Raw genomic sequence first — 22,737 nt, 5'->3', positions numbered from 1 at the left:
TCGTCATAAGGATGTTTCAGTGATCCTTCATTGTCATCATCAGGGGCCCTCACCTTGATTCTTTGATTCTCCGGTCAATAATGCAAACATATAAATAGGCCTGAGACTAAAGCAATTCCTACAAAAAAAAAAAAAGAGGTCAGCCAAAATGGCTGAGTGAGAGCCCCCTTCAGAGCGGGTTGGATCGTCATAAGGATGTTTCAGTGATCCTCCATTGTCATCATCAGGGGGCCCTCACCCTTATACGATTGAAAAGCCGGTCAATGATGCAAACGTCTTAAAAGACCTGAGACCGACAAGATTTGGGGCGCCTGAAAAGGGTCCGAGAACGATGCGATACCTAGAGCAAATCCGAGTTGTCAGCGCCAGTCACTCTTGCAAAAGACTGACACTGACAGATCAGATACACAGCAGATAAAGGATACCTGTCGCAATCAAGACAAAGGAATGCAGAATGAGGCCGACGGACCAAGTACGAAGCAGCGACGTCATGCCACAAGGAAGGCAGTGGCCACACTCGTGAAGAGGATGAATCATCCCTGGAGGAGGGCATAGGAAGCATGAGAATAAACAAACAAGGTGCTGGGGCAGTACAAATAAAAAGCCGAAGAGGGAATGTTTTCAGAAGAGAGGGAGAGAAAGGAAAAGATGCTTGATGGGGATCATGCTGAATTTATATACAGGCGAGAAGAGGAACAAGAAGACAGCAGCTTCCCAAGAACAAGTGTAAGTCTTTTACGGAAGGATTGCAGGAATACAGCAACAAGTTTTGCCGGTATTCTGTGGCAAGAAGTCTTAATTTTTTATGGAAGGATAACAGGATTGCGGCAAGAAGATGCCGGTCCTGCGTGGCGAGCAGGAGAGTTGCAGGCTGATGCTTTGCTTGTATAAAACAGCAGCTTCCTAAGAACAAGTGTAAGTCTTTTACGGAAGGATTGCAGGAATACAGCAACAAGGTTTGCCGGTATTCTGTGGCAAGAAGTCTTGATTTTCTATGGAAGGAACAGGATTGGCGGCAAGAAGATGCCGGTCCCGCATGGCGAGCAGGAGAGTTGCAGGCTGATGCTTTTCTTGTATAAAACAGCAGCTTCCCAAGAACAAGTGTAAATCTTTTACAAAAGGATTGCAGGCGGAAGCTTTGTATCAAACAGCAGCTTCCCAAGAACAAGTCTAAGTCTTTTACGGGAGGATTGCAGGGATACAGCATCGTTCTGTGGAAAGAAGTCTCAACTTTTTCGGAAGGATAACAGGATGACGACAAGAAGATGCCAGTCCTGTATGGCAAGCGGAACAGTTGCAGGCCGATGCTTCCCACGCACAGATGCCCGATTTCGATAGAGACGGCTTCTTTCCCAAGCAAGCAAGCAATGAGACGGACCGCTCACGACTGACTACCGGCGCCTTGACGACTTGACGAGGAAACCGGACAAGCGTAGTCCCCTTGCGATGGAAGTCAAGGGTCCTTGCCGTTTTCGGCAACTGCGTTATCCATTATCCATTACTAATTTAATTATCCGTCATCCTCCGTCGCACAGCATTGCTAGCCAAGCAAGGGCGCCTCCGCATCTGAATGCGTCCACGTCCCAGCCTGCCGGACAGTCTTGACGTCCAAATCACCCACACGTCGATATATTGTCACGGAGAAGAGGATGCCGTATAGAAAGTAGACTCGATGAATACTCGATGAAACTTGATGGCGAAACTTGTCTAAACTCGAGCATCTCCGAGCGTATACCCAAGTACGCACCGAGGCAGGTGTACTGTGCGAAAGAAGCCGACGTTCACACTGTACAGGCATCTGAATCTCTTGAGCCTCAACCTCGACAAAAGAGTTGCAGACTATACGGAGTACAATGGAGGCAGATGGATGCGCTGAGCTTGGAATGTCTCGTGTAGAGCGCCGGGTCTCTGCGGTTGCATTGGCATGGGATGCCTGATCCGAATACAATGCAAATGCAACTCTTTCCTACACTCTTGAGCCAAAGCAAGTTCCAGATGACAGTAACCCACCCAATGGCGAATAGACAGTTTCGTTGCATCTGCATTTTGTTTCTCTCTTGTCTTGACGTAATTCTCTGCGATGCGTAAATCTAGATACATAGCAGCCTGTTTGTATTGACGCACTAGTGTCCGCTCCCGCAAAGACAAGATGATCAGAGTCCTTGCGGCCCATGTCAACTCGTTCTTGATTCTCCGAGTACTGTAGCGTTCGGGACTGCCCATCAGTGAGCGCCAAAAAAAAAAAAAAAAAAAAAAAAAAACCAAGGCTCAAGATCACTTGCGTCTCGCGTCTCGCGCGTCGCGTCCCGCGTATCCCGGCATGAGCATCGGGTCTGACGACTCGTTGGGCTCTGTCGACCCACACAAGTCTCGTTGTTTGATGTCGATGGCCTTCCCCCCCCCCCCCCGTCTCTCGACTGCAGCCGACGGGCGTGGATCGCCGGCTGCCACGTCGCAAGAGCAGGACCCGGACGCACAAAGTGCCAGGAACACGGACTAGCCGGCGTCAATGTTTGCAGTGTCTGTTTCAAATTTCCTCGGCCAAGAGACGGCCGCCCCCAAGCGCTTGGATCGCACCACGACGTGCCTACCCAATTCGCCGAGCCGTGCACACCAAGCCCTCTCGCATCATTGGCCATCAGCCCCTACTCTTCACTCACCTGCGTGCCTGCCTGGTTGTTTGTGGCCAACTTTGATTTTCGGTGGCGGAATGCGTGCCGAGTACGGAGTACCTTACTCCGTATTCTGGTACGAACGAGTACGGAGCACCGGGGCAGCGACGCAGGCAGCATCTTCACCGGCCCGACCAGGCAATGAATGCTCCCTGAGCAGCGTTGGAGCGTGTAACTTACACATTCATCCGTTTCATTCACTCACCCTGTCTGGAGCAGCAAAATTGCACTAGGCCCTCGATCCCTATTCCATACTGGTACTCCGTACTCCGTACGCCGTACCGAGTAACCCGACGCCGGAAGCACACCCACCCATATGGGCGCTTCTGCTCCGTGCTGGAGCGACTCCGATTGACACGCCAGTCCGAACTCACTCGGGTACCCGAGCGCCGAAGCGTCGAGAGAAATTTGAATGAGTCTATGTGGGGAAGGCGGCAGAATCTAGCGTCAACTAGGGCTGAAGCCGTCCGGCGTCGCTGTGTCACGTGTATGTCACGTGATGGCACTTTATGCTCTCTCTCTCTATCTATATAGCTCTCTGTTATAGTCTGGGCTATAGCCCGACCTGTAGCCAGCCGACGCGACGGGACGGGACACGACCTACATCTTCGTACACTTCCCTATATAGTGTCAATTGAGCAAGAGTCCGGCGGCTTGTTCATTACGTACTCTTTTGGCTCAATGGCCGGGGGTCCGGCAAACCACCGGGATGACTGCGGCTGGCACCCGCTATAGCTTAATAGGGCTAGTCCATCACACTCTCTACTATAATTATTTAGATAGAACAGTAAGATAAATATATACTTATGTACTATAAGAAGTAGTAGTTATTATATATTCTAAAAAAAGATTTATACACTAAAACTATAAGTAATTTTATCTTCTCATCTCGTAATAGACTCGAGCTGTAGGCTCAAGTATACACAAGTCACTATGTCAGTGCCTTGTTGGATACTTTTCGGATGCGCATTAGGACCTACACATTTATAATAGCATAAAAAGAGAGACAGGGAACTTCTTCTTTTTCCCTCTTTTCTCTCTAAGTTTATAGTTAATACTAGTAATGCTTACACGCAGTTGCCTGTAAGGCTAGTCCTTAATAATAGTAGACTTAAAACTAAAAAGTTTTTCTTTCTATTATTTAAAACTATAAAAAATAATATACACAACTATTAAGTAATTAATCTTATCTATACATTAAAGTTATATTTTTAATCTACTATTTGCTAGAATTATAAGTATTTAAAAAGTATAAATTTTAGTGTAAAAGTATGTATTTTTCGGAATTACTAAAGGCGCACTGTACATACCACACGCTGGCGGCCCATTAGAATGTCCCCACCAATGCCAAATTATTCCTGTCACCAAGTCCAGCCAACTCACGCGGTGTGATGACGACTAGGAATCCAAACTCAACAGGCCACAAGGCCTTATTCAAAGTTCTTCATGACAACAATGGTCGATCAGGGCAAGCGCCACGGCGGTTGAAGAGACCAGGTCCTCCCAATTCTCCGTCCGTGTGGCTGTTGGGAAAAGACCGAACAGAGTCGCTGAAGAGGCGGAGGAGGCGGACTGGGGTGCCAAAAGCCCTTTGGCCGGGCTCTCTGAAGTTAGAAACCGTGACAGTCCGCCGTCGGTTCTTATGTGAGCGCATACACTGATCAACTACTACGTGCTACGCCAGAATTGCTGCGCACTGGATCGCTCGGCCATGCGAAGCCAACATGAGAGCCTCACTTTGATGCCCCGGCATGGGTGGGTCGAAGACGGGATGGGGTAACGTGAAGACGATGGTGTCATGGTCTGCAATCCCGCCCGACTCCTACCTGCGACAGCTTTGTCTGGTCAACTTGACTGGGCCGCGGTAGCCAACAACAAGGACGCGTTGGAGGTTTTGCTGTCGCACAGGTGATTGCGTGAAGGGGGGGGGGGGGGGGGAGAAAGGACGAGGCGCAGACCGAATCGAATCGACGAATGTGAATCGACAGGGCGGCTCGGGTCGCAGGGCCTCGAGGAGTCCTTCAGCGCCACCGACACGGCTGAGAAACAAACATGCCCGACTCGTGGTGATCCCGATGGTTTCATGAATCGACACGACGGCAGATGTTGGTGCCCCGATGCGTGCGGAGGTGCGGAGTACGCACGTAGCAGGATCTGCGGCGCCTCCTGGTCGTGAGTTGTGCCGTGAATCGTGAATGAAGGCCGCCAGACTTGGCCCAGGCAAATGAAATGGGGCAGTCTGGTCCACGCCAAGCGAGGTGGCCTTGCTGGCTGGCTGGCTGGCTGGGTCTCTCCGGTCGTCTCCGGTCTCTGCTGGGAGCGACAAACTGACGCGTGGACGCAGCCGCCGCCGCGAAGGGCAGGAGACGGAGGATAAAGATGATTTCTTCTACTACAGAAAACCCAAGATTCGGGCAATCAGTCAATCAAGAAGCGCGGACGGAGCACGGAGTCCCAGACGTGCGTATGGGCCGGGTACCTGGGTACCTCCTGTATTGTTGCGGAATGTGCGGAGTACACGGCCACAAGTGTTCGGTGTCAAGAGACAAGGCTTGAGAGTCAACGAGGTGTCAGGCAACCACGTACCGACTTGTAACTGAGGAAACTCCGTTCCAAAGGCGGTGGTGCTTCCTTCCTCGGAGCGCCAAGCTGCCGACCCCCGAGCCCAGTGAGGAGCAATCAACGTTCCAATGTCATTTGCCCGTCTGCGCTCCCGCTGTCAGCTCCCCGTTTCTCCTACTTAGTACTTGACCAAGTCTTGGAAGCAGGGGGTGGTGGTAATTGGTCATTTTCATCCACGGTGGAGGGTGGTCTGGTCGTTACCTGGCTCGACGCTCCGTACTCCGTATCAGAGACGCAAATGCATCACACCCTGAGAGATGCAGAGCAAGAGCCGGCGGAGCACGGCACTGGGGCGATGGGGGTGACACGAGCACACAGGCGGCGGGCAACGGTCAACTCCAGGTCGGAGGTCAGGTCACAAGTCGCAAGCCGTCCTCATTCGATGGGTCGATGTTCGAGGATGGTAGTAGTAAGCGGTTTGATGTCTTTGCCTCCCGTGCGCCGTGGTGACGCGTGGGGGGGGATAGTGTGACGAATCTGCGGCCTTCCGGCGCTGTTACCACGAGCTCCGTACGCCGCCCCGGCCAGCCAGCCAGCCAGCCAGAGAGAGCCAGGTCTCGCAACCTCGACAACCCTTGACCGATCCATCCTCATTACGGGCCTTGCGGCCTTGCGGCCTTGCTGCCTTGCTGCCTCGCTGCTTCCGCGTCAAGGTGCGCAGGTACTTCGGTACCTAGGCAGGTGGTGGGCTCCAGGCTCGGTCGGGTAGCGCCGCCGTGCCGAGCCTCGCCAGTTCTGCTCACTTGCGTTTGCCATGTCTGACTCTGGCCTGTCTGGGTCGGTTTCTCACCGCCGCCGCGGCGGCTGTGTGTCAAGTTAATTACCTACTACTCCGTGCCGACCAACTACTACGTACTTGGAGTAGCTCCGCACGTACGGTACGGCTGGGGCTCAAGCTGGTGCGAAAGCGCAGGCCAGCGACCCGGCAGGCCCGTGGATGGCGTCAGAGGAACAAGGCTCAGCCAGCCAGGATCCGGCCGCCCATGAGGCCGTGTCAGCGCGGGCAAAAGTGTATTCGTGTCCATGTCGGTCGACGCGACGGCTGGAAGACAGGGCGCAGGCCGGCCACCCTCACAGCATGCTTGGAAACGCCGGCGGCCCAAAACAATTATCCCAACAACCGCCACACATTGGCCGGCTCGAGGGGTGGGTGGGAAGGAAATCCACGGCCTATGAGAAACCAGACACGGCGGGAATTGCAACTTCTGGCCCCTTTGCCCTTTGCCGTGGCCATAGCATCCAAGCCCAACCAAGCCCGGGCCCCAGCCGGCTCGAGTCGAGGTCGAGGACCAGGACAGGACAGGACACCAGGACACCGCGGCAGCCCGACTGTGAACAAACACAGCAGCGACGGCGACGCGCGCGACATGGGCCATCGAGCTGTGCTGACCGACCGACCGACCAGTGGTCCTGTTCCGAACCCCGACTCACATGGACGTGGATGAATTGAAGAACATGACATGAAGCTCTGCGACTGCGCAGGTGGGGCAGCGCGTCCGGCAGAACCAGCCGATCCGCCGCCCGTACACTGTGCTGGAGCTCCAGTCGTCACCAGCTCTGGTTCGCCCCCTCCCCGTCTCTTGAGGCGCCCGCCCTCCTCAAAGGCCCCGTTGCCCGTCCGTGTCTGCCTCTCTGCCCTCTGCCTCTCCTCGCCCTCGCCCTCGCCCGCATCCCGCATCGCTTTCTTCCCTCTCCCAGCTTCCATTTCCCTCCACCAACCATCATTTCTTGTCCGTCTCGCATATCGCGACCTGGACATTGTCTCGCGAGTCTGGTGTTGGAGCGCACACGAACGTTGCCCGTCCGTTTGTCGTCTGGCAGCTCGCCAGCACGCTTCCTCACGCGTCATTTCACACCTGAGGAGCCTCTTTTTTTTTTTCTGGTCCTTGTTGGTCTCGCCCCGGCCCGACCACCCACGGCGAGGGCTCTGATTCTCCGGCGTCGCGCTTTCCCTCTCCTCCAGCATCGCCAGCGCGCGATTTTCATCCTATCTTTTTCGTCGCCTTGACCCCGACGTCACCCGCAAACACCGCAGGCGTCTCTCTCGTCGCTTGACCGACGGTTTTTTTTTTTTTTCTTTCACTCGTTGCGTTGCTGCCTCCCGCCCCTCGCCAGACCGTCCCCATGTCGTCGGGCGTGGTTCGCTCAACCGCCCTCAGGGCAGGCGGCGCCTGTGTGCGCTGCCGCAAGGGCAAGACCAAGTGCGTCTACGAAAACGGCCGCGCGCCTTGCAAGAACTGCGCAAAGGGAATGCACGAGTGCTATCTCCCCTCGGAGAGCATGGCTCATCACCACGGCCAGAGTCCTGCTCGTCACGCAAATGCCCACCGCCCAGCGCGCGACAGCCTCCCGGCCTCCGGCGCCGGCGCCTCTGATGCCAGGCAGTCCGTGGTGGGCTCTGGATCCGCCAGGCACGTCCAGGTCACCCCCGAGAAGTGAGTTCCTTCCTGTTCCTTTCAGTCGCCAGTTGACCCTTTTTTGCTGTCTGCGCGGCTCGCCCTTGCCCTCACCCTCGTCACTCCCATCCCCGTCGCCCCGTCGCCTCGTCCTCTCTGTCCGTCTGCTGCGCCACGCAAATCCGTCTTCTCCCGGGCCAAGCGGCCGTTGGGCTGTGCGCCGCTGTCCTCTGCATTGTCTCGTCCTTGCCGCGCCACGCCCATCACGACGGGCCACTGCTCTTGGCTCGGGACCCGCCACATCCACACCTCTCCTCCTCCTTCCTCCGAGATGCCGGCGACATGCGCGCTGCCTGACCACCCGTCGTCTCCCCATCCCACCTCACATGGCACCGAGCTAAAGCACCGAACGCTCTTCCGCGGCTGTCGATCGCTGCGACGCCCCCGGTCCACCAATCGAGCCATCCATGCCTACGAGCTGCCGCGGGGGATGGCCCCGTCTGCACCGGCGTGGAAGCCAGGCTTTTTTTTTTCTTCCTTGGCATGCTGCTGCGTACATGACATGGTCGGCCTCGTCTCGGGTGGCGCCATGTCGCTCGTGATGGGTGCTCGCCTTTGCCCACCCGGCGTTGCCCCCAACTGCGCATTTGCAATGCTCTCCCCCCCCAGCCGATTGTCTTGTTCTTGCTGACCTCTCTTGCCCCTCAGACTGACGCCGGAACTCGTCGCTGAATGTGAGCGAGTCGTCTCAAAGACGTTTCCGGCCTGCGTAGCTTTCCATAAGCCCACGTTTGTCCAGCAGCTGAAGAATGCCTCTTTGGAGTCGACACTTGTTTATGGTCTCCTGACTTGTGCTGCTCGGTAAGTTTTCTCGTTGGTTGGCTTGGAATTTCATCCATTTTCCCCGACAACACCATCAGTGACATCATTGCGCCGCCTGGACGAGATGGGCTCTGCATCGGCCCATCCTGTGGCCGCTTTGCATGCCTGTGCTGCCAAATGCCACCCATCGCTGCGCGTCGCGCCACCACTCCATTCATACCTCTGTGTTGCTTGCCGAATCTTGTCTCTGACCGGTTATTCGCAGGAGCTCACCAGCACTTATTCGTCGATATGGAAGCCCAACCCATGCTGCAGAGACATTTGCCTCCAAGGCAATTGCACTGATCAACCAGAACTTGGACCAACCCAACCTGGCCGACATCCAGGCCCTCTGCCTCGTGGTTATCCATGAATGGGGCACGAGAAACGCAGTGCGGGCGTACATTTACCTTGGCCAGGCGGCCCGTATGCTGCAGATGTACCGCATTCTCAACAACCACCACTCTTCGGACCAGGCAGACCAGTTCCTTCGCGATGAAAGCCTACGACGTACCCTGTGGTTGGTCTACGTCCTTGACTGCCTCTTGACGAGCACTCCTGGCCGGTTTGCGGCTCTTGCGGTCCAAGACACGTCGGACATTTCCCTTCCTTGCTCCGACATCAACTTTGCCTTCGGCAACGCTGTCTACGTCAAGACCCTACCCCAATATCTCGGCCACAGCGCCTTGTCCCCTGGCCACGGCTCTGTTGGTGAGATTGGCGAATTCGGATACATTGTCCTCGCCGCCACCATTTGGCGTGATGTGGTGGGTATGCTCACGGCAACCACGGTACAGTCCTTTCGCGATGAAGACTGCAGCGAGCTGTTTGCAAAGATTGAGGGTCTTCGTGCCTCGTTGCCCATGCAGTTTGTTGACAAGCCGGGCCAAATCAACTTGCACATGACTATGGGCTCTGGATATACCTTTGCCATGCTCCACTGCCTGCTGCATTGCGCTACCGTTTTTGTCCATCGTCGACGTCTGCTGCAGGACGTGATATCGCCAAACTTTAATTTGGAGGCGTTCCGAATGAATCCCCGATGCCATGACTTTGTGGACAGACTCTTCACCTCTTGCCACGGAACAATCTCTCTTCTCGACGCGGTGGAAGCTGGTTCTGAGAAGGACCATCCAACCTGCTTCCCCATTGTGATGCTGTTCTCTGCATTCACTGCCAGCGCAACCGTTGCCTACTTGTCTCTCAAGGGGCTTACGCCTCCCAATGCTGTCGAAACAGCCGCTCACATTGTCAAGGATGGGCTGAAGTTCATGCATGATGGCACCGAGAGTTGGCCTCTAATGTCGAGTTGGCTTAGGCATCTTACTGTCATGCAGCGGGTTCTCAACAATGATGCCGCGGCAGCCAACAGCGGTTCTCCCTCGACTCAACGACATGGCTCCAGCTCTCACCAGTCTGCTGCTGGCGTTAAGGATGAGGTCTCTTCCGACGCCGACACCAACCCCGACGTGATGGAGTATGACCACCAGCCTGGAGGCTCTGGCGTTTCCCATCACGGCTCTGCTCCGAGGTCGGCCTCGGAGTCTGCTCGGGGTGACAGTGAGCCACCCGCCGTCGCTCTTCCTCGACGCGGCGTCACGACCATCAACGGAGGCTCGGGCGGTATCGCAACACCCTCGGTCACTACGTCGCCCCCTCCGGGCGCACCACAGGCCGCAATGCAGGCAAACGATGTCAAGCAGCGGAGTCCCGACGTTGGCTCGAATGGAGTCGCGGTGACCCAAAATGGACAGACGACGAGCCAAGACATGACGGCGCCAGAGCTTTGCCAGGCATTTGAGAGACAGCTTCTCGACCTAGATGACCTCGCTGCGTTTATGGGTGGCGGCGTTTGACAGTCAGCCCAAGGGTTGGCGCTGTCCATGCTTGATGGCGCAGCATGCCTGTAGTGAGGCGGCTTTTCACAACCCTGAATCACTCGGTGACGTATGGGAACACGGGACGTGCAGTCGTTTTTTTGAAGGCCATGTACCAGGCGAAAAAGGGGGCGGGACGAGTAACGTAACGGTGGGCGTATATTGTAGGATTATACAAACAGGACGGATACCCGGCGATTAATCAGGCAAGGGGTCGGCGTTGAAGGGATCTGGAATGGTTATATGCAGAGTCACAATAGGGGTGGCTGAAATGAATGCCGGTGAGACGAAAATGTGGGAACGCGTGGTATCTTGACTCGGCTCACTTGGCAAAGAAAAATACTTAGACGAGTATTATTTTGTCGACCATTTCTCACTTAATACATTCATTTTCTCGTGTTGACTCTTTGCTCGACATGGACTAGCCGTATGCGACGTCATGGTTTGGATTCATGAGATGGTGTGCGACGAGTCTAGGCGTCTCGATGACTCGCTCTCATGATGAGGCCCATCATGTTTGCCAAGGGAATGATGGATTGTATGGAGACGGGCCCATGGTCACGAACGGTACACGGCGTACAAGGAATGATAGGGGGGGGGGGGGGGGGGGTGGCTCTGTCTGTCCGTCACAAAGTTCCAAAGGTGTTTTGCGCTGCAGATGGTGTCGCTACTTGACTTGGATGCACCGTGCTCCGGGTCTGGCGCCGGGGCCCGTTGACGAGGCTCGCCGAGGCTCGCTTGCGGGACGCAGCGATACTTGACGGCAAGCGAGCTCGGCGGCAGAACTGGATGCCGACGGAGCGCTGCGTCGTCGGTGGAGTGGCAGGACTGGTTTTTCTTTTTTCTTTTTTTTTTCTTTTTTTCTTTTTTTTCCTTTTTTTTTCTTTTTTTTCTTTTTTCTTTTTTCTTTTTTTTATTTTTTCTTTGTTGCTAATGTCTAGTCATCTATGTTGCGACGTTGTAGTCTGTGCATGTTTTGCTGTGTTCGGACGTGCCGCCGTGTTTGTGCCGGCGGACAGAGGAGAGCGCACGGCAACGCGCCCAACGGCTCCTCTCGTTTCTCTACTCGGCCTGATTCTTGGCGCCGCATCTTGGCGTCTTCGCGATCATGTCTCGTCAGGACTCGGGACGGCAAACCGTGTTCCCCGTCGATGCTACGCCGGAGCCGGAATTGGCAATTCTGCCCGGACAGCCGTCGTAACTTGTTCGCACCCGAGGGCGGCCGAGGGGCCTCCTGGACCTGGAGTCTCCTCCATGGTGGCTCGTGTGCGTGTGTGCTGCCGCATGCGCCCTGCATGCATGTGGTGCTGGTTTTAAACATCAACAATCTCTCTCCCCTGGTCAGTGCTCACTGCTGGCTGACGCGCGAACCGCCGGGCTGGCGACGCATCTCAATCTCCAAGACGTTGCTTCAATGTGAGTGGCCAGCGTCGCATGTGGTGGGTCGGAGCCGGCACCAGATTGCCGAGATGGCGTGGGGTCGCCGAGACTCATCGCTGATACGAGCAGGTCCAGGATTTCAAATCTTGGCCGGCAGTCTCGTTGACGACGACGGCGTCGGGACTTGGGGGCTCCAATCCAGCTATCGCTGCGTCCGTAATGGCTCGCGAACCCGATGCGCGGACAAAGCCAAGCTTTCCATGGACGGCGGGCGAGGCATTCAAAGTTTAAATTAGGTAGCGACGTGGTGACAACCCGGGGCAGTTCTTTCCTACTGGTAGTTAACATGTTAGGGTTAGGGCTGTTTGGCCACGCCTCGGGACCTGCTGATCAGTCATCACCGTGTCGGGCTCCGAGTCCGCTACCATATGGAGTGCGCTCAAGCGCTTTCGCTTTCGGTTGCGGAGCTGCGTGAACGAGTGAGTCGGTCCAGTCATCAGCCCGGCGCCATCGTCTTGTTGACGGCCTCACGATGGATATATAACCACTGTTGCCCGGCGCTCCTTGGGTGCCTGATCCGGAATGCTGTGCGTGGCTTGCACCGGCACCTTGCTGCCCCTCCGCTTGCCTCCTCCTGTCGTCGTCTTTCGTTTCTCCCTCCCACCCTTGACCGCTGCGAGTCGAGAAACGAGAAACTGACAGACATCCTAATCCTGTCATGCATCATTCACCGTCAAGCGATACGGCCATGGGACGTCACACGAGCGAGGGCGCCGAAAGTGAAGGCGCCGCGCCTCACGAGGGCATGTCGGCCGGCCAGTACCTCGCGACACGATTCTCAACGCTCAAACCGCCCATGCTGCCCGTTCCCAATCCCCTTAGGTTGATGCTCATGCTCAACGCGCAAAACTGGGCATTCTTTGCCTTGGCCTTCTGTGCCTGGGTGAGTGCCGGAAAGGCCAAGACCCCATTCGTTCAAGTCATCTCGCCTAGGCCCAGGGCTAGTTAGTGCTGACAGCTTTTCCTCCTAGACGTGGGATGCCTTTGACTTCTTTACCGTCTCCCTAACCGTGTCTGACCTTTCCAAGGAGTTTGGAAAAAACGCCGCCGATATCACATGGGGCATCACCCTGGTTCTCATGTTCCGATCTGTGGGGGCCATCTTGTTTGGCATTGCCAGCGATCGATACGGCCGTCGATGGCCTTTTATTGTGAACAACTTGCTCTTCATTGTTCTTGAACTGGTACGATGGACCTCCGGCTCCATCATCATCAATCATCAACCATCGACGTCAAATGTGCGTCTGGCAACACACCCCTGAGCGCCCACCGCATCGTGCTTGATCTGGATGGTCTCGTTGGTCTCTCGCCTCGGTACTTGACGTGTCTGATACGGACGGCGAGACTGTCAAGACGCCGCCACCCGACCGCCATCCGATGGCCATCCGACGACCATTTGCCGATGGCTTGGGTCTCATTCGTGTTGCCAGAACCGCCGCGTCCGTGACTTTGCGCTAACGCTCCTGGATTAGGGCACTGGTTTCAGCCAGACGTATTCGCAGTTTCTCGCATGTCGCGCGTTGTTTGGCGTTGCCATGGGTGGTCTGTACGGGAACGCTGCCGCCACGGCGCTCGAGGATCTTCCTGAGGAGGCGCGTGGTCTCATGAGCGGTGTCCTTCAGCAAGGCGTGCGTATCATTCCGACCCTCTCCCTCTCCCTCTCCCTCTTTCCCTCCATTCATACATGATATGTACGTGTGCTGTCGTGCTGGTTCCACGGGCTAACCGACATTCTCACATGCCCGCTCGCAGTACGCGTTTGGCTACCTGCTCTGCGCCGCCTTTGCCCGCGGCCTGGTCGACACCACGTCCCACGGATGGCGTCCTCTGTACTGGTTCGCCGCGTGCCCCCCCGTAATCTTCATCGCCGTCCGGCTGGTGCTGCCCGAGACCAAGGTGTTCCAGGAGCATGAGCGCATGCGCAAGGAGGCCGGCCACGTTGGCAAGTCGGCCGGCGCCGTCTTCGTCAGCGAGGGCAAGGTGGCCCTCAAGCGGCACTGGCTGCTGCTCACCTACCTCGTCCTGCTCATGGCCGGCTTCAACTTCATGAGCCACGGCTCGCAGGACCTGTACCCCACCATGCTCGAGAACCAGCTCGGCTTCAGCAAGACGGCCGTGACGGTGACGCAGGTCGTTGCCAACCTGGGCGCCATGTCCGGCGGCACCGTCGTCGGCTTCTGCAGCCAGTCCGTCGGCCGCCGCCTCAGCATCGTCGTCTGCTGCGTCGTCGGCGGCGCACTCCTGTACCCCTACGGCTTCGCGAGGGACAAGTCCATCATGGCCGCCGCCTTCTTCGAGCAGTTCTGCGTCCAGGGCGCCTGGGGCGTCGTCCCCATCCACCTCATGGAGCTGTCGCCGGGGGCGTTTCGCACCTTTGTAGTCGGCACCGCCTACCAGCTCGGCAACCTGGTCTCGTCGGCCTCGTCCACCATCGAGGCCCGGCTCGGCGAGCGCTTCCCGCTGCCGCCCACGGAAAGGGGCGTCAGGCGCTACGAGTACGGCCGGGTCATTTGCATCTTCATGGGCTGCGTCTACGCCTACATTCTGCTGCTTGCCTTTCTGGGGCCCGAGCACCTGCGCCGCAAGTTTGACGTTGGTCACGACACGGATGCCAAGCAGGCTGTTGGTGTCGAGACGGTTGGCCGCGTCGCCCACGACGACCGTTTCCAGGACCATGGCCACGCCAAGGCCTGTGACGTTGACGAGCATGAGGAGAGGAGGGTTGCTGCGAGCCGCGGCTAGGGCTCTTGTCCTTCTATTTGTGTTTGATCAATCTCATGAAGCTAATGCGTAAATGCAAATCGTATTGTCATCATTCCATCCCATCCATGCGCCTACACAAAATCCGTCAGAGAGCATACTAAAGGGCCGTAAATAGTGACGATGCTCCCATCAAGCCGGCATGAAGAAAAAAATCTCACAAGCCACCCCGCACTCGCTCAATCAGAGTCGTCGCCCAGACCACGGCTCCCGTTCTTCTTCTTCTTCTTCTTCTTGTCAAAGGCGTGCTCCAGGACGTTGGCGCCAATGGCACCGGCGATGGCAGCGCCGGCGGTGCCCAAGAATCCGCCGCCGGCCTTGTGGGCAGCCCAGGCGGCGCCGCCGCCTCCGACGAGGGTTGCGCCGAGGCCGCGCTCACCATCGGGGCCAGCGGGACCGGCGGCGTATTGGCCGGCCTGGCCGTGGCCGCCCTGCGTAGCGCCCGCGGCGTAGTCGGCGGCGGCACCGCCAGGCTGGCCGTACTGCTGGGACGGCTGGGGCGAGTGGCCGCGGTTGTCGTACTGGTTGTTGTAGCCGTGCGGCTGGGGCTGGGCGTAGGACGGCTGCTGCTGGTTGTATGGTTGCTGTGCGAGGGGAGGGCGCGAGGGTTAGCGGGTATTTTCAGTGCCGGGATCGCCGACGTTGCTGGGCCTGTGTGCCGCGTATGCGTACCTGCTGGGGATAGCCGCCGTGCTGGCCGTAGCCGTGCTGGCCGTAGCCTTGCTGGCCGCCGCCTTGCTGGCCGTCGTATCCGGACTGCTGGCTGTAGGTCGGCTGCTGGGGGTAGCTGCCGCCGCCGCCGCCGCCGCCGCCGCCGTAGTAACCCTGGTTGGACATGTGGCCGGGGGGTGGTTTTTCCTTTTCCAAACTAAGCTTTTATGAGGGTATGTACGATGCCGATCGTCGGGGGGGCAAGATGAGCGAGTGGTTTGGGGAAGAGTACAGGGAAGAGGAGAGGCGGTTGCTTTGACGGACGAGGGCGGCTTAAATATCACATCATCTGACAAAGCTGAAGCCGTGAACAAAGCACTCAGCGTCAGATGATGTGGGGGCGCTCGAGCCAAGACCATGAACCGTTGCGGCGGGGTGCTGCGTGCAGCTGGCAACGGAGTGCGCCTCGTCGGAGGCCACCCGCCAGCGTCAGTGGTGGCGCAGCAGCGGGCCGCACACGACTCGCACGACACCAGGACGGACGCGGACGCGACTGCGACTGCGACTGCGACTGCGCCGCCTTTCCCTTGACCTTTTGACAGGGGCCGGCTTGGAGGAGAGAGGCGCATGGGCGACGGGATAAAATTGGCTGTGGCTGTGCGGAGGGCATCGTCGTCGTCGCCAGCACTCCAGTGCCTGTCGTCAACTGGCGCCGGGCCCCACCCCACATCTGGGGCCTGCCTGCTTTCCCTGTCCCACTGACCAGCCTGAGCCTGCCTGCCTCACAGAGTCACCATCATGCAGGACACATGCCCTGCCATCCATCATCTCCGGCTTGTTTCCTACCCTTCGTATCCGTCGTCCATCCCCGAGTAGTTACTTTTGCACAGAGCGCAGCCTTCGAAACATTGCTTCCCGGGCCAGTACGGAGTACCACGACGACGACTGCTTACTCCATCGCTGGCCAAAACGTCTTCTCAGCCGCCAGCAGCTCTCGCCACTTGACCAGAGACCGCTCAACAAGCTCCTCCCGCCTCCTCCCCGCACCCTCATCTCCGGCGTCTCCAGTGGACTCCACCACAGCATCGTCAAGGATTTTGCCAAGCCGGTCGACAAAGGCAACAAACTCGCTTCCCGTCCAGTTGGGAATAAACTCGGCGCGCAGCGCCCCGCCATCGGCATCTCCGCCCCCGACCTCGCCCAGCTCGAGCTGGTCCTTGGCCCAAGTCCACGCCTCCAGATAGCACCTCTCCGTCCCGTAAAAGACGACTGCGCATTCTAGCCATGGCAGCGCGGAGCCGGGGCCGGGGCCGAGCCCGCCAAAGAGCGCCTCGAAGCGGCGTAGACCTTGGAGCTTGACGCTGTCGCAGACGTGGCCGTCTTTGTCAACGGGCAGGTTGACATTGATGCCAAATCTGCGTGCCGTGTCGACAAAGAATTTTTCTTCGCGGCGGATGTTGACCATGGCGTCGATGAGCCAGTCCAGGAGTCGAGTCGTTGCTGTTTCCCTGTCTTGTGGCGAGGCCGGCACTGTTTCCGGGAGGGGCAGGAAGCTCAGCGTCTTGCCGATTCCTTGGATGTATCCCCGGATGTAGAGACGGTCGTTGGCGAGCCATTGTCCGAGAATCTCTTTGGAGACCTTGCCCTCGGCTGCTCGCCTGAGAAAGGTCGACTGCGTAGCCTGCTGGAAGGCGGCGGTGTCGGAGGCTACAAGGGTTTTTGTGAGTGAGAAGTTGGAGTCGGCCATGACGCTGTCGCCTGGACGTCTGGAGGTGTCGTTGTTGGATCGACACCGAGAGCCTCTCTCTCCGTGTCGGTGTTTTTTTGGACAGTCATGGGCTGACGAGCTCCCCGCACGGCCGTCTTGCTCGGGTGCCGAGATGGCTGCACGCCACAAGTTAAGTCGACGGCCAATGCCGAACCCCAGATTACTTTGACAGCCACCAGAACGATGATGCTCTGCAGCTGCGGAAGTGTCAGCAACATGACACACACATACATACAGCACGGATGTTGCGCCCGCGCGTTGCTGGCAGTCAGGCGTGGAGACTCTAATCCGACGTTTGGCGTATTTCGTATTCTGTTGCAATCTACAGGAGAGCATCTCGGCTGTTTACCGCTCTTCGGGTTGCGGGGGGAGCTGCAGCCGCCGCCGCCGCCGCCGCCGTATTGCCAGCTGTACCATGTCGATAAGTGGCGTGTTGCAGATTTATGTGGACTACGGGAGGGATTTCCACGTCATGTCACGGCGACGCGTGTGTCTTTGCACGTCGAGTCGCGCAAACGAGCGGCGAGATGGGCTGGCGGCCATGGCGGCGGCGGCGGTTCGTAGCCCCGGGTCGTGGAAGCTGCCGGTTGGTTATTTTCATTTTCATTTCATCGACCTCTCGACAGATGACTGACAAGACTGGGTTTTGCAGCAGTTTTCCTTATTCCGACGGCGTCGCTGCACATACCATCCATGCATGTGGCCTCTAGATTCCCCGTGGGATAACTGCAGGTCTTGAAGGATCTATTATCCGGGATACACCTTTCACGATCCTGAAACAATGGATCATGCGACCGCTTCTTTTACATGTCTACAAGACATACCGGTCTCCGCATCAGTAGTACCTGGCATCAGCGGTCTGGGCGTTTCGTGCCATGCTATACACAACAATAAAGTCCATGTGCGATATATATTTACTGGTCAAAAGGCCCCGCGTACAACAAGTCGTCCTCGTCGCCATTCATGCGGTCCCAGAGAGAGCGGGCGTCCTCGTCAAGACTTCTAGTGCCCAACGTCCGAGACAGGTCGCTCAGCTCCCGGTCGGCAATTTCCCTCTGTAGCTGCACGTGCAAAAAGACGGCGGCCTTTTTGCCGCTGTACAAGGCGTGGGCGACGTTGGTCGAATTGTCCGAGTTGCAGTCGCCAACGGCGTGAATGCCGGGGACGCTGGTGACGAGGCCCTTTGCAGGGTCAACGCCCAGTTTTTCGCCGAGGAGCACGACGCCCGCCTCCTGCCCGATGCTTGAGCGCTGCTCTTTCTTGAAGTTGGTTATGAAGCCGGCCCGAGTGGTGGGCGGGCCGTTGACGAAGTGGACGCGGAAGAGGTCGTACTCTGGATACGAGAACAAGCTGGGGTCGGCGTTGGGGTCGACGCCGCTCCGCAGGCGCTCTATTGACGCGATGGTGCGGTTGTCAACCGTCACGTTGTGCAGCCGGAGATAGTCTTGCCAGTTGGGTTCAGCCTTCTTGATGGCCTCGCGGTTAGAGGGCGTGTCGGTGCCGTTGACAAAGGCTACGAGGTCCCGGTTGAGAGTGAGGACCTCGCGAACCGTGCCGGGCACACTTGTCATGGGACCGAGCAGACCGAGCGGTTGATCGGCGTGCTCGTAACCATCGCACCAGGGGCACCAGTATATTCCCTTGCCCCAGTTCTCGAGCAGGCCGGGCGTGTCGGGGACAAGATCCTTGAGCCCGGTGGCGATGACGACCTTGAAGGTTGTGAGCGTCTGCGGCTCGTTGTCCTCGCGGGCGATGGTGACGGTGAAGAGGGTGTAGCCCCCTTGGGGCGTGTAGCAGTTGCTGCTGCTGCTGTTGTTTTGGGGCGTAATCTTGGTCACGGTTCCGTTGATCATGTCGACGGTACCGTAGTGGGATACCTGCTGCCGGCCCTTGAACCGATAGTAGGCACCAGTAACACCTATCCAAGACGCCTGGTTAGCCAAGACCACTGACGTATGTGTGCGTCTTCTTTTTTTGTCCCCTGTCCTTTCCTTTCTTTCCAAGGCGGGCGGTACCAACCATCAGAGCCCAAAACATCGTGGATATGCCTCGTAGCCGCGTTCCTGTACTCGCCAGAATCTACCATCAAGACATTGCGACGGACACGCCCGAGGGCGCTCGAGGCAGCCAGGCCAGCCGGGCCGCCCCCGACAATGATGACATCATAGTCGACCTTGGGGGCGGTTTCCGTGACGGGTGCTGCCGACGCCAGGAACGGCAACGGCAGCACGCACAAGGCAGCAACAGCACTGGGCCACATGTCGTGAATCAAGGCACGGGTCTCGCGGCAACGGCAACGGCAACGGCAACGGCAACGGCAGTGGGCCAAGTTTGACAAGTGATGGGTAAAGACGGACGTCGAGATTCAGCCAGGCAAGCCGGGACAAGCGAGGATACTTATAGGCAGCCAGAGCCAGCAGGGCATGGCTGAGGGTCGAGACGGGTAGAAAAGGCTTGATTGAGCTTGAGCTTGGGCGGGCGGGCGAACGAGCGAGGGACATGAGCCGGATTCGAGCAACGCAACCGAGACACCTCGCAGCTCGCCGGGAGAGCAATCTCGCTCGCTCGGCACATGATGGCTTGCATCCGCCACGTAGCCGGCCCGGTCGTCCCCACTGAAGCGTTCAGAATGCCTGCTTTTGCAGGTGGAAGCAGTGGCCGCGTGCTTGGCTCTCGTATAGTCCTGAGTCCTGACGCCTGACTCCGGAGCAACTTGGCGTCATGGCATCGCATCATGGCATCGCGGCAGGCCGCTCGAAAAGCAAGATTGGCTGATGCTTCCTTGCGGGACGCGCGAGAGTTGCTGGGGCCGTTGGGGCGGCGCTGCGAGGCGGGTGGATTTGCAAGATCCCTGGCATAATGCTACTTCACGCACGCACGTACGGAGGAGGATGACTGGCAAAGTTTGTCTTGGAACTGCCTCGTCGCACCCGGATCCGTCTTGGACGTGGGGAAGCACCACTGGCTGGTGGGAGAAGTGACTCAGCCACATTGTCGGTCGCTTGCCGTGGAGGCCTGGCCATGTGACTGGGCATTGAGTAGTTTCCCTGCTGCTCGTCATTATGAATTGTTGGCATTGAATCAATTCGTCTTGGTACAAGTACCTAAGTAGGAAGTACGTAAGTATTGATTAGCACTAGTATCAGTGCTCGTGCTAGTGCGAGTGCTTGTACCAGCACCTGTCCGTATTGCTGTTCCGCTGCGGACATGGATAGTGTCGGGGAATCTCGGACGGTACTCCGTACTTGGGTAGGTATAAATACTCGTATTAACACGTTATGCCCCTGGGCCCTGGGTACCCAAGTACTTACTTACTAGGCAAGTATGCACTTACGTAAGCGAGTACCCACCTCGGTTGCTTGTACGGAGCACCAGCACTTCGTGGGTGCCGACGCCGAGACCGAGACACGCCCAATGGCTGGCTGCCGCTACCTGGTACTGCGGCCCCGACGACGCCGACATCGCTCGAGTCCCCCGGTTGACGTCGAGACCGACCAAGACTCCGTCTTGTTTCCTACCGACGTGTACACTGTACATGCTTGCAGCCGAGGAGGGAAAAGACCCCGCCGCATCCACGTCCGTCTCGCGGCGTCCCTGCGGAGTGTGCCCCGGATATAACTTACGACATGCGTCGACTTGCTCCATACCTGGCTGGGTGCCAGGGAGATGCCACGGCTGCTGGAGACACCTGCGCAATCGCCGGGACGCCAAGCAGCCCAAGCAGCCCGGGCGCGGACGCCCCGACGGCGCGGACGGGCGTGCGGGTGTGCCTCGCTCGGCTCATGCCGACGACGAGGGGTGAAACCTTGTCCCCCGCGCCCTGACGATTGATAACGCGACGTCACGTCCGTCGCCGCCTCCCTCCGAGCCTTCAGACTCCTCCAGGGCCAGAGACCAACCGTGGCGGCCAGGAGACGCACTCGGTCGCGGCTGCAGGACATTGCGCGCACGTCGTTTCTCCAGGTCGTTGCGCGTCTGGGTACCGCGCGGCATCCCGTCGTCGTCTTGACGCGCATTCCCCGTTCCCAGCTCGGAATATGCTCTGGCATCTACGTCCAATGCTACTGCGTACGTGAGGATCCAGAGACCACTGCGTCGCACAACAAGGCCCATTCCATCGACGTGAACCCAGGAACTGTACAGGCCAAGATGCGACCACACGGTGAAGAATCCTTCCCGCCGACCCCGACCGTTGGGCCACTGCCCACGTCGAGGAACCCATCCCCAAGGCGCGCTGCGATTAGGTTCCCGCCGCCAACACGTCGCGCACTCCAGCTTGCGTCCGCACAGCGCGGGAGCCGGCTACTTCCAGAGCCCGTTTATCTGCCTTTGCATCCGTCTCTCGCCTTGTTCCAGTTTGGCCGCAAGGCTTCTCTACCTGCCATCTCCATCTGGCCTCGCAGAGCTGTAATAACTCCTTGCTTGCCCCCCTCCGCCGTCCCCCCCTTTCTCTTCCCACGTCTGTCCCCGACTCTGTGGACGATTTTGAAAAAGAGGACGACCTCACCTGAGCTCGTGGACGGCCGTCATCGGGGCCGTCACAATGTCAACACTGACCTCGAACGCGTCCGATGCTGCGAGCAAAACTGCCAAGCGTAAAAGTGAAGCCTTGAACCCCGGCCCCTGGCCCCCGAGAACACACAGGGTGCAACATGCCCGCAGGCGGCTAACACGGAAGCAGCGTCGGGCCTGAACTCGGCACAGCTGGAGCGCAAGCGCGCCAACGACCGCGAGTCGCAGAGGGCCATTCGGGCAAGAACCAAGGAACACATTGCGCGCCTGGAGCACGAGGTCCGCCGGCTTCAAAGCAGGGACCTCAGCAGAGAGTGCCAGCACCTGCTGCGATGCAACGAGGCCCTCGAGGCCGAGCTGCGCCGTTTCCGGGCGTCCGTCGCCGTGGGCTGCGACGGCAGCGGCGGTGGCGGGCCTGCGTGCCCTCCTCCTCCTCCTCCCCCGCGGACGATGCCAGACATGTCGTTCCCAAACGGCCATTCCATCATCGCTCGGCTCCCGTACGATGGGCGCTGCGACCTGGCCGGCGAGGTGGGCGAGAGCTCGACGACGCCCCGGGTGCCGGGGCGACACGGCGGCCAAAGGGGCCAGCACCAGCACCAGTCGTCGTCCTCCTCCTCGCTGGCCTGGTGCCTCGACGTTCCGCGGAGCGCTGCCTGGACGCCGACGTCGACTCCGACGGGCTGTGCGCGCGCTTCTCCGGTGGCGGCCCCGGCGTCCTGCTACGTGCCCGCGGGCCACGGCCGTGCCGCCGAGGACGTTCTGGGCCCTGTTCCAACAGCTGCTGCCGACGTGGGAGGGCTCGAGGCCGCGGGCCACACGGGCCGGAATGCGTACCTGCGACGGCGGGACGTGTTGGCCGACGGCGGGCGTCCCGGCCACGACGAGTATGCGGGTGCGCCCTTTGCCCTGACCGCTGAATCCTTGTACCTGGCTGGCTATGGGCATTGACGGACGGACGGACGGACCGCGGCGCCGGGTTGTGTACAATTGCGCGAGGCTCGCATCCGGGTTCTGCCTGCTTGGGTGCCGCGAGGCGAGACGGCGGGCGGGCTGTGCTGGGACAGACAGAGGCCGTTTTGCGCATTTTCGTCATGTCAAGACGTGTATTAATCTATAGATTCGAGGTAAATTGAGGCATAGAACTGAATAGACCGGCGCTGCGACACGTGCCACGA

At 58.3% G+C, this 22,737-nt stretch overlaps 5 protein-coding genes across 5 annotated transcripts; 3 read left to right on the top strand and 2 right to left on the bottom strand.

The window, feature by feature from the left end:
- Window positions 1–7,418: 7,418 nt before the first annotated feature.
- Window positions 7,419–10,407, top strand: MAM_03050 (uncharacterized protein; the record flags this gene model as incomplete). Its single annotated transcript, XM_040821849.1, has 3 exons — window positions 7,419–7,729; window positions 8,399–8,551; window positions 8,778–10,407. The coding sequence occupies 3 exons, from the start codon at window positions 7,419–7,421 to the stop codon at window positions 10,405–10,407; spliced, it is 2,094 nt and encodes a 697-aa protein (XP_040680418.1).
- A 2,119-nt stretch (window positions 10,408–12,526) lies between these two features.
- Window positions 12,527–14,610, top strand: MAM_03049 (sugar transporter family protein; the record flags this gene model as incomplete). The annotated part of the gene is made up of 4 exons (XM_040821848.1): window positions 12,527–12,751; window positions 12,840–13,052; window positions 13,341–13,496; window positions 13,621–14,610. 4 exons carry the CDS (start codon window positions 12,527–12,529, stop codon window positions 14,608–14,610), a joined length of 1,584 nt encoding a protein of 527 aa, XP_040680417.1.
- A 197-nt stretch (window positions 14,611–14,807) lies between these two features.
- Window positions 14,808–17,026, bottom strand: MAM_03048 (heme oxygenase-like, multi-helical; the record flags this gene model as incomplete). Its single annotated transcript, XM_040821847.1, has 3 exons — window positions 14,808–15,212; window positions 15,301–15,496; window positions 16,233–17,026. The coding sequence occupies 3 exons, from the start codon at window positions 17,024–17,026 to the stop codon at window positions 14,808–14,810; spliced, it is 1,395 nt and encodes a 464-aa protein (XP_040680416.1).
- A 935-nt stretch (window positions 17,027–17,961) lies between these two features.
- Window positions 17,962–19,307, bottom strand: MAM_03047 (Pyridine nucleotide-disulfide oxidoreductase, class-II; the record flags this gene model as incomplete). The annotated part of the gene is made up of 2 exons (XM_040821846.1): window positions 17,962–18,965; window positions 19,067–19,307. 2 exons carry the CDS (start codon window positions 19,305–19,307, stop codon window positions 17,962–17,964), a joined length of 1,245 nt encoding a protein of 414 aa, XP_040680415.1.
- A 2,283-nt stretch (window positions 19,308–21,590) lies between these two features.
- MAM_03046 (bZIP transcription factor) lies at window positions 21,591–22,510 on the top strand (the record flags this gene model as incomplete). Its single annotated transcript, XM_040821845.1, has 2 exons — window positions 21,591–21,642; window positions 21,729–22,510. The coding sequence occupies 2 exons, from the start codon at window positions 21,591–21,593 to the stop codon at window positions 22,508–22,510; spliced, it is 834 nt and encodes a 277-aa protein (XP_040680414.1).
- Window positions 22,511–22,737: the final 227 nt, after the last annotated feature.

This window comes from Metarhizium album (assembly GCF_000804445.1).
Source record: "Metarhizium album ARSEF 1941 chromosome Unknown scaffold_5, whole genome shotgun sequence".
NCBI classification, from domain to species: Eukaryota; Fungi; Ascomycota; class Sordariomycetes; order Hypocreales; family Clavicipitaceae; genus Metarhizium; species Metarhizium album.
This window is presented reverse-complemented; position numbering and strand designations above follow the sequence as displayed.